General features: G+C 38.8%; 3 protein-coding genes across 3 annotated transcripts in view; all 3 read left to right on the top strand.

Moving 5' to 3' along the window:
* On the top strand, positions 7-3,588 carry LOC104703243. The gene is made up of 12 exons (XM_010419216.1): positions 7-653; positions 742-871; positions 952-1,054; positions 1,340-1,463; positions 1,587-1,652; positions 1,881-1,919; positions 2,029-2,109; positions 2,200-2,247; positions 2,438-2,488; positions 2,590-2,658; positions 2,754-3,005; positions 3,102-3,588. The coding sequence occupies exons 1-12, from the start codon at positions 498-500 to the stop codon at positions 3,342-3,344; spliced, it is 1,362 nt and encodes a 453-aa protein (XP_010417518.1). The 5' UTR covers positions 7-497; the 3' UTR covers positions 3,345-3,588.
* On the top strand, positions 4,073-5,707 carry LOC104705073 (NADH dehydrogenase [ubiquinone] iron-sulfur protein 8-A, mitochondrial). The gene is made up of 7 exons (XM_019227985.1): positions 4,073-4,171; positions 4,283-4,336; positions 4,428-4,519; positions 4,604-4,717; positions 5,062-5,129; positions 5,214-5,325; positions 5,409-5,707. Exons 3-7 carry the CDS (start codon positions 4,466-4,468, stop codon positions 5,502-5,504), a joined length of 444 nt encoding a protein of 147 aa, XP_019083530.1. The 5' UTR covers positions 4,073-4,171; positions 4,283-4,336; positions 4,428-4,465; the 3' UTR covers positions 5,505-5,707.
* LOC104705071 (histone acetyltransferase HAC1-like) overlaps positions 6,014-9,033 on the top strand; it is a 10,519-nt gene continuing 7,499 nt past the window's right edge. The window contains exons 1-7 of the mRNA XM_010421063.2: positions 6,014-6,317; positions 6,577-6,915; positions 7,372-7,486; positions 7,593-7,842; positions 7,942-8,433; positions 8,551-8,693; positions 8,807-9,027. Coding sequence (XP_010419365.1) covers positions 6,710-6,915; positions 7,372-7,486; positions 7,593-7,842; positions 7,942-8,433; positions 8,551-8,693; positions 8,807-9,027 — 1,427 coding nt within the window. The 5' untranslated portion in view covers positions 6,014-6,317; positions 6,577-6,709. The remainder of the gene's footprint in view (positions 6,318-6,576; positions 6,916-7,371; positions 7,487-7,592; positions 7,843-7,941; positions 8,434-8,550; positions 8,694-8,806; positions 9,028-9,033) is intronic.

The raw sequence follows: 9,033 nt of genomic DNA, 5'->3' as shown, positions 1-9,033 counted from the left end.
GGAATCAATCAAGCACGTCTGACCTCCATTAAATTTTTATAATTTCCCTTCCAAGCTTCGATTTTGACCTTCTGGGTTAAATCACGGAAGAGTTTCCTTTTCGGGTAGCCGCCGCAATTTTACCCATCTGAGCCAAAAAAAAACCCTAGAAACTGGGATTGTACGAGGAAGAGGAAGAGCTTTTGCCAATTTTGGGGTATCATCGAATTTGATTTTTTTCTGTTTTCTCTCGTTCCATCCGGATTCAGAACGAAACCCTAACCCTAAAAAAAATCCTCTTTCGATTGCTTTGCTGAATTTGTCGAAACCATTTTATTTTCCTTGTCTATTCCTCTTTCGAGTTTTAGGATTCTGAACTATTTTTTTTTGAATATTACAGACGTTTTTTTGCTTCTCCCTGTATTAATTGAACAAACATAGCGATCTATCTATCTCTCTGTATATATACATATATGTACACACACACTTGTAAGTAGAATAGTGAGGAAGAAGGTGAAATGAGTAGGCTCTCTTTCCGGCCACGGCCATTGGATATACACAAGAAGCTTCCTATTTTAAAATCCTTTAAAGACTTTGAAGACGACGACACTCCAACTTCTACTACTAGAAATTCTCAGTTGCTGCGTATAGCTTCCGCTGAGGTTGACAATGAGGTGCATTTCCATTTATAATCCTTGTTTTTGCGTCTAACTTGGAATTCGAATTCCATCGTTTTAACCAGTGTTACTTATATATTATCAGGTTGCACCAGTGCCAAGCAAGAAACCAGCTTCAGAAATACCAACACCTCAGTTTGTTATTGTGGATACTTATGAAAGGGATTATTCTCCGACTTTTGGTCAACCTGCTTCTTATCTTCGTGCAAGAGGAGGTACCAGTTTTGTATTCTTTGCTATGAAGGTGGTTTTTTTTTTTGTTATGTGGAGATTTTAAGTTTGTTTTTTGAAGCAGCTCGGTCTGAGCTTGGAGAATTTGTGGAGTATGATCTTGACAATGAGGATGAAGACTGGCTTTATGAGTTTGATAACGATAAGAAAGAACTTTCACCTGAAAAGTAAAGTAACCTATCCAACTATCTTTATTGCTCCTCTTTAGGATTTAGTATCATCAGTATTTTTCTGTTATCTTGTAGCTGCATCATGCTGATACTGTGTTTCATTTATTTAATCGTTGAGGCAGATTGGGTTATTCCGTCTCTCCGTGTCTTTTAGTTTTGTATTGTAGCTTAATTAGTTTGCTCTATTCACTAAAAATTTTGACTTGATTCTGCTAAGATTGCTAAAATTTTGAATCGTTCTTTTTGATGAGCGACATATATGTGTTAAATTTTTTGATACAGGCTTGAGGGCATTATTTTTAAACTAGAGGTTTTGGATCACAAGACGCGGGAAAGAGCTGGAGTTATTGCACCTACTCTCGGTTCTCCGGTTCCTGTGCTTTTGCAGTTTGATGCTGCTGTTGATGTATACTTTTGCTTTTATTGTGTTCCATAGTCTTTTGGTTTATCATATCTCTTGTTCATCCAGTCTATACTCATTTTAGAAACAGTACAGAACATTTCAATGATTATTTTTGTCTTATTGCAGGCGCTGCAATCTCTGTCCATTAATTATGGAACCTTTCAGGCTATCTTCAACTACTGGAAAGACAAGGTTTGAGATTAAACTTTTGTTGTTACAAGTTTTCTGGATGTAGACATTATGTTGCATAGGTTAATGATCTTACTTGACGGGGTGAGATAAAGATGGCTCAACAGATTATTGGGATCTTGAGAACCAATGCATTATCCTTGTCAATGATGCATCAGTTCCACATATGGACAACCTCTGCCTTATAATACTAATGCCTATGTCTCGTTTTCATTCTTTATGTGAACTTAGCGCAAAAGATGGCAGAAGCCTGTCTTGCGGCGTCTACAGGTTTGCATTATAATTTGAATTATTTCCATTTGAAACGATCAAAGCCTATGTCAGAAAATCATCTTACCTCGATTATTTAGTTGATATTTTGCTTCATTGTTTCGAACAGCCTCCTCCACCGGTCAATGATACCAATCCCTACAATGTGTTTAGGCCAAGGGAGAAAGTTCATAGACTCCACACAAGAAGGGTAAGCTGTCTTCTTCTACGCAATATGTGATAGATTTTTATATCCAATTTGAGGCAGAAAAGTACTGATAAGGCTTTACTTCTTCTTCAGATGCAGAGGAGAGAAAACAATGTGCAATCATTTGAAAAGCTTCGACAGGTGAGTGAGTCATCTGAATCTCTTTATGTTTCTTGCACCTGAAAACACTCTGCAATTTGCCTTTACAAAGCCTTCTATTAGTTTTTTTTCTCCCGGATAACATTGTTTTTTTTTGGCTGTTAATTATCTGTTAGGGGTTCATTTATGATTTTCTCTTGAATTCTGAATATATGGGATACACTATTATCAGGTTAGACGCAATCTTGGCCAAGCACAGACCATTCTGGAGGCTCTCATTAAGGTGTTCTTTATGACAGTTTTAGAGTTTTAGACTTCATTTCATATCTTAACAAGCGGATTGCATTCGCCAAAGTTACTAATTTGATGTTAGCCATTCCATAGAGAGAAGAGAAGAAGAGGGATGTCATGGACAGTGAGGTTAGCCTTCAGAGAATCCAACTCCAATACAGGGTACTTACTACTACTTCCTCTAAAACTCTTGTTACATATGCTGTCTTTTTATTGCCTTACCGGGTCTAAAATCTTCATCTATGGGATTTTTGCAGCATGAAACAGAGCTCCTGGAAGATAGCTTGGCTCTGCCTGGATTTCAACCCACTACAACATCATACAAATTTGGCTCAAGCGACGATGAATTAATGGACTCTGATGATTACACTAGCACCCGTGTACGAACTCGACCTGCCATTATCCCTAACTCTCGTTTCACCAACTTAAATATGAACGCATCTCAACCCGGAGGAATCAAGCAAGAAGTTAGAAGAAGACAGTCGCATCACGGATGGCTTCACAAACTGGTTCTTATTACAACACATTCTCTCTCGCTTACTTAATCACTCGAGTAAATCTATAATGGTTTTTTTTTTTTTTTTTTTTTTNTTTGATATCCTTAGGATCCTAATGAACCAGTCATGCTGTTCACAAAACCGCTGGTTCCCGATAAACTGGCAGCTGCAGGGATCGTTCCTCCAGCACCGGATTCATCGCCGGGTCAACCTCCAAGCCGGTTTCAGGGGAGGATTGGTCGTGGTGGCCGGATAATATTCGATAGATGGAATCCGTTGATGCAATCTCACATTAATTGTGGAGACTCTTACTACATTGCACCAAAACACCGATCCACCAACTTCAATTGAAATATTTTCAGAATGTCTTTGTAAAGAAATTTTCTTTTCGATCACCAAATGGTGATGAAAACAAGTGTAACAACAAACTTGAGCTATTATTACTGTATGTTTTATGTATTCTCAGGTTTTATCGGTTTAAGGGAATAATTCGGTTAATTCCTAACCGGGTCAGGAAACCAATAAATATTGTACCAGGGACAAAAATGTAATCATGTATTAAATTCAGGACAAAAAATTGGATTTTTTAGGGCTCTTCTGTATCGGAGGATTCCGATTTCAATTTTTTGCTCGTCAAATCGCACAGTGAAGAAGGATCCCTAAAATCGAATTTGGGTGCTCCATCAATGGCTTCGATGCTGGCTCGCATATATCTCTGATCTCTGTGTCGTTTACTTCTGGGGGAGTTGTTTTAGAGATGACTAGAAATGTAGAATGTCTCCTGGAGTTTTGGTGATCAAAGAAGAACCTGTCTTTCGTTTTTTTTTGTTGATGGGATTCGTGATTACATCTCAATCGAAACCGGAATGAAACTGTGAAATTCCTATAGATTGTAGAGTATCCATCAGCCTGATCAGTTGAATGAATCATGTAGGCAGATTTAATAATCTAGAGGGCTTCGTTGCTCTTATGGGTTACCATTGCCATGCCAGTCTCGATGATCTTTAATTCCTGTGATTGAGAGCGTTTTTGCAAGTTATTTTGTTTTTTCTTGTCAAATGTTAACCTTTTCATTTTATGGTGTGTATGCTATTCTTTTCATCGATAGGTTATTTCCGGGCAGGGATCTCATCTTTCTGGATTGCAGTCTCGTGGTATTTCTTATGGCAGTAACAAAGGTATATTTTCTGCTCTTGTTTGTTTGAGGTGTTTTTTGGTGATTCAGGTTGAACTGTACCCCTTCTCAACTTGTATTACAATGACTTATGGTTTGCCTATGTTATATTCAGATGATATAGAAGCGGAGCAACTTTCTAAGGAAATTTCCAAGGACTGGAGTACTGGTAAGCCATATGTTCTTAGACACTTAGTTCTTCTTCTTTTTGTTTCTCCTACTTTTCTCTTCCTCCTGCTGATTATTTTGCAAATTTTTAGTCTTTGAGCGGAGCATAAATACCTTGTTTCTCACTGAAATGGTCCGTGGTTTGTCGCTGACCCTCAAGTACTTCTTTGATCCCAAAGTTACTGTGAGTGACATCTTTCCCAGTCTTCACAACAGAGATTGTAATAAATATTCTGTTTGATTCTCTGAAGCTCTATCTTGCATGTAGATCAATTATCCTTTTGAGAAGGGTCCACTGAGCCCTCGCTTCCGTGGTGAACATGCTCTTCGAAGATATCCTACTGGGGAAGAACGCTGCATTGCCTGCAAACTCTGTGAAGCTGTGAGTATTTGGGATCGATACTAGGCCTTAATTTAGTTTAACGTTCTCTTCCTTTCCAAAGCTAGGCATCTCAGGGTAATGGGTATGCTTGCATCTATTAAACAAGGTTGTTAACCCATCGTGCTGTGTAAAACTGGTTCTTTTGATATGGGCCATAGCTCAGGATCAAAGGTTGATGCCTACGGAACTCGTTCTAGTAATTAGGAAATATATCTGAGTATGAATAAGATTTACCGTTGAGTCGCTAGAGTTCTGATGAAATGCTCATATCCGCTGACAATGATCTATTGAAAATTTACCGCGGATTGTGATTTTTGGTGAGGGATACCTGTCTTTTTCAACAGGTATGTCCAGCACAAGCAATCACAATTGAGGCAGAGGAGAGGGAGGATGGAAGCCGCAGAACCACTAGGTCATCATCCCGTCAGTTCTCATTTATCAACAATATATATGCTTTCTCTTTTACCTTATTGTGATATGATTTGGAGCTGTACAGGTACGATATCGACATGACAAAATGCATCTACTGTGGCTTCTGCCAAGAAGCTTGCCCCGTTGATGCAATTGTCGAAGGACCTAACTTTGAATTCGCAACCGAGACACACGAGGTCTGATTATCACATTTGCTAGACCCAATAATCTTGTGGCACACATAAATCTGAACTTCTGTAACGTTCCCTTTCTTTCACAGGAACTTCTCTATGACAAAGAGAAACTTCTGGAGAATGGAGATCGATGGGAGACGGAGATTGCTGAGAATCTGAGGTCAGAGAGTCTCTACCGATGAACCATCTCCTACAAGTCTTTGCTTCAAAGTTTTTTTTCCCGCGAAAACATTTTGCGTTGCTTCTGTTAGAAATAAAGCTGAGATCATATCCGTGTGAAAAAAAACTCTTTTGTAATTCCAGCTTTTTTTGTTCTGTCTGTGTAATTGAATTGTTTTGTACCACCACCACCAAACCTGAAGGAAGGAGTTTGTTTTCGACATGAGTTCCGGTTAAGTGTTTGGTTTTGTCTGGTTTGGAAGAAGAGAGCATTAATTGGTCAAACACTGAAAGCAGATAAACTATAAATTAAGAAATATTTGATCGGACGGACAGGATCATAACTCATAAGCCTAGTTTATCCTAAATTGTCCGATCTGGTTCTGGTGCTCGAAATTTTTCGTCTGGTTTTTTTTTGTTGCCTTTTGGTTGCGCCAATTATCGTATTCAGACAACAAAATTAATATTTTAATGTGTATTTTTATTTTATTTTATGGGTTACTATTTTAGAAAAACAACGAATCCCTAGAAAGGAAAGAAAAAAAAAAAACAATCAAAAATCCCCAAATCGAGCGAGTCCAAAGAAGAAAATCCCCAATTCGACGAACCCCTAACTAAGCCCAGAAAAATCCCCCCCCCCCCGATTTGGGAAAAACCTGAAAACTGATTCGCTTTTAAATTACATCTCATCTGTCTTTCTGGGAATTTTGTCAAACCCTGCTCTTTGATTGATCCTAAACTTTCTAAACTTGGCTTTGGTTTTTTTGAGTTCACACGTGCCGCATCGGCTGTTCACCGACTTTGTTTCATTGCGTACACACTCGATCATCAAACCGGTTGGTCTCCGTCCATTTCCTCTCTGGGTTCTGCGCCTCTTCCCTTGTCAAATTATTCTCCTTTGTGTATCAATTCAAAGGTTGGGGGGTGGAATTTTTTTTAGGGTTTTTCAATTTTTTTTTTGATATTTCTTCTATTAACTTTGGGGGCCACTTGGGGGTTTCATTGCTTATGTTTACCTGATTCCGTAGTGTATCTAAGTTTGTTGATACTGTCCCAACTGGATTGGACTCTGATTACACCAAACTTGTTTAGCAGGACATTCAACTCTGTGCTAATCAGGAGATGAAATTTGGAGACTTGTGGTGGAGGGGAAAGTTATGCTGTGCTTGTTACTGTTAGTTACGAGAAGAACTAGGACAAGGCGACGAAGACTCAAGATTTAAACCAAATGAATGTTCAGGCACACATGTCGGGACAGCTATCAGGTCAGGTTCCTAACCAAGGGACCATGTCCCAGCAGAATGGGAACCCTCAGATGCAGAATTTAGTTGGTGGTGGTTCAGCTCCTGCTCCTCCTGCTGGTTTAGGACCTTCACGTGTTTCTCCCGTTGACAGTGACATCATAAAACTTCGCCAGGCCATGCGTATCAGGATGTAAGTTTTTTTTTTCTTTTCCCTCTATGATATTTACTTTGGTGTCTTTCCATTGACAGTTCTATGCGCTTTACTCTTGTTATAACGTATGTTTTTTTTTTTTTTTAAATTTAATGTTAAATTATATTCAAAGAAAATAATAACGTTTTTACAACTAGTGCATCGGGTGTTTGATAAAATAAATCATAATATTTGATCAATAAACCGATGTTCCGTCTCATTGGCTCTAGAAAATTTTGTATGCTGTTGACAAAAAAAAGAAAAAAAAAAAAACTAGAAAAAAAAACTCATATTCTAGAATGGAACCAGAGTTGTAAGGCATGTTTGTTAGGTTTTTCTTCTTTTAAAAAGTTTTGTTTTGTTTGGATCGTTGCTGACAATACTTTTTGATTGGATTGACTCTTTCCCTCGTTTATCACTAATCGAAATTTGTGTACGTCTATTGTTTCTCTTCAGTTTCAACATTTTCCAGCAAAAGCAACCATCTCCAGCTGATGATGCATCAAAGGCAAAGTATATGGACGTTGCTAGACGCTTAGAGGAGGGGCTGTTTAAAATTGCTAACTCAAAGGTATTTCATTGGCATCTAAATGTTGCCACTTGATCCAGCATGTTGGCTATTGTACTTTATTTTTTTTTATTTTTTTAACGCTTGGCACTTCCAATTTGGTTTGCAGGAAGATTACATGAACCAGTCAACCCTTGAGCCTCGGCTGGCAAGTCTAATCAAAGGCAGACAGTTGAATAACTACAATCAGCGACACACTAATTCGTCTTCGGTTGGAACAATGATACCCACTCCAGGATTACAACACATTGGGGGGAATCCAAATTTGATGATTACATCCTCCGTTGATGCTACTATGGCTGGAAGTAGTAACATCACAACTACTAACATGAACACTGGAAACCTGCTAAATTCTGGTGGTATGCTCGTAGCTTCTTTCTTTACAACTTTTATATAATATATGGCCAGGAGATTTTCGACTCATTTTTCCTCTGAACACCTTGACTTCGTCTTTGCAGGTAATATGTCTAATGGATACCAGCATTCGTCGAGTAACTTTGGTCTTGGTTCTGGAGGGAACATGTCATCTATGAGCTCTCAAAGAAATACTGGTCAGATGATGCCTACCCCTGGATTTGTCAACAGTATTACTAATAACAATAGCAATAATGGCCAGTCGTATATGAGTGTTGAAGCTTCCAACAACAGTGGTGGATTTTCTTCTGCGCCCATGATGGTACCTCAGCCTCAGCAGCAGCAACAGCAACAACAACAGCAACTGAGGCAGGATATTGGTGGCCAAAATAGTCGTATGCTACAGAACCATGGAAGTCAAATGGGTGTTGGCCTTAGACCTGGAATGCAACAAAAAATGTCAAATGTGTCTAACAGCTCCATAAATGGTGGTGTTGGGATGAATGCAAAAAGCGTAGATTCAGGTACATCGTACACCAATTCTACCAGAAGTTCGCAGCAGGCATATGATAACCTTCAGCGTTCAGGAATGCAGGGTAAAGTCTTTATTTCCCATCCTTTTTTCCGCTTGTCTTGTTTCATATGCACTATAACTTCTTGTGATTGTGCATGTCCAGCAGAATATATAATTTTTTGTTATTTTACCGTTTCAGGTGAAGGATTTGGCACAAACAATTCTGACCCTTTTGGATCGGGAAATTTGTATGGTGCTGTAACATCTGTTGGAATGATGACCAATTCTCAGAATGCCAATACAGCAAATTTCCAGTCTGTGTCTAGAACTAGCTCTTCTTTGGTAAGCAATCAATGAAAGTCACTTTGCATGCAACAAGGTGCACCAGTGAAATATCAATCTATTTCAATCTGAGAGTACGGATTTGTAATCTTCTTTTGTACATATTTTTGCAGTCACATCAACAGCAGCAGTTTCAGCAACAGCCTAATCGGTTTCAGCAACAACCTAATCAGTTTCACCAACAGCAGCAACAGTTTCTTCATCAACGGCAATTAAAGCAGCAGAGCCAGCAGCAACAGAGATTTATAAGTCATGATGCTTTTGGGCAAAATCGTGTGGCTCCTGACATGGTTACACACGTTAAACACGAACCAGGAATTGAGAACCCTAGCGAGTCTAT

This window comes from Camelina sativa, chromosome 7 (assembly GCF_000633955.1).
Source record: "Camelina sativa cultivar DH55 chromosome 7, Cs, whole genome shotgun sequence".
In the NCBI taxonomy this organism is placed as follows: domain Eukaryota; kingdom Viridiplantae; phylum Streptophyta; class Magnoliopsida; order Brassicales; family Brassicaceae; genus Camelina; species Camelina sativa.
The sequence above is the reverse complement of the archived record's forward strand: the minus strand, read 5'-3'. Positions and strand labels throughout refer to the sequence as shown.

Excerpts from the sequence above, each read along its gene's own strand:
- LOC104703243 (XM_010419216.1), top strand. The coding sequence starts at position 498 with ATGAGTAGGCTCTCTTTCCGGCCACGGCCATTGGATATACACAAGAAG. Across the intron at positions 1,653-1,880 it reads TCAACTACTGGAAAGACAAG|CGCAAAAGATGGCAGAAGCC; the intron begins GTTTGAGATTAA and ends ATGTGAACTTAG. Across the intron at positions 2,659-2,753 it reads GAATCCAACTCCAATACAGG|CATGAAACAGAGCTCCTGGA; the intron begins GTACTTACTACT and ends GGATTTTTGCAG.
- LOC104705073 (XM_019227985.1), top strand. The coding sequence starts at position 4,466 with ATGGTCCGTGGTTTGTCGCTGACCCTCAAGTACTTCTTTGATCCCAAA. Across the intron at positions 4,718-5,061 it reads CCTGCAAACTCTGTGAAGCT|GTATGTCCAGCACAAGCAAT; the intron begins GTGAGTATTTGG and ends CTTTTTCAACAG. Across the intron at positions 5,326-5,408 it reads TCGCAACCGAGACACACGAG|GAACTTCTCTATGACAAAGA; the intron begins GTCTGATTATCA and ends TTTCTTTCACAG.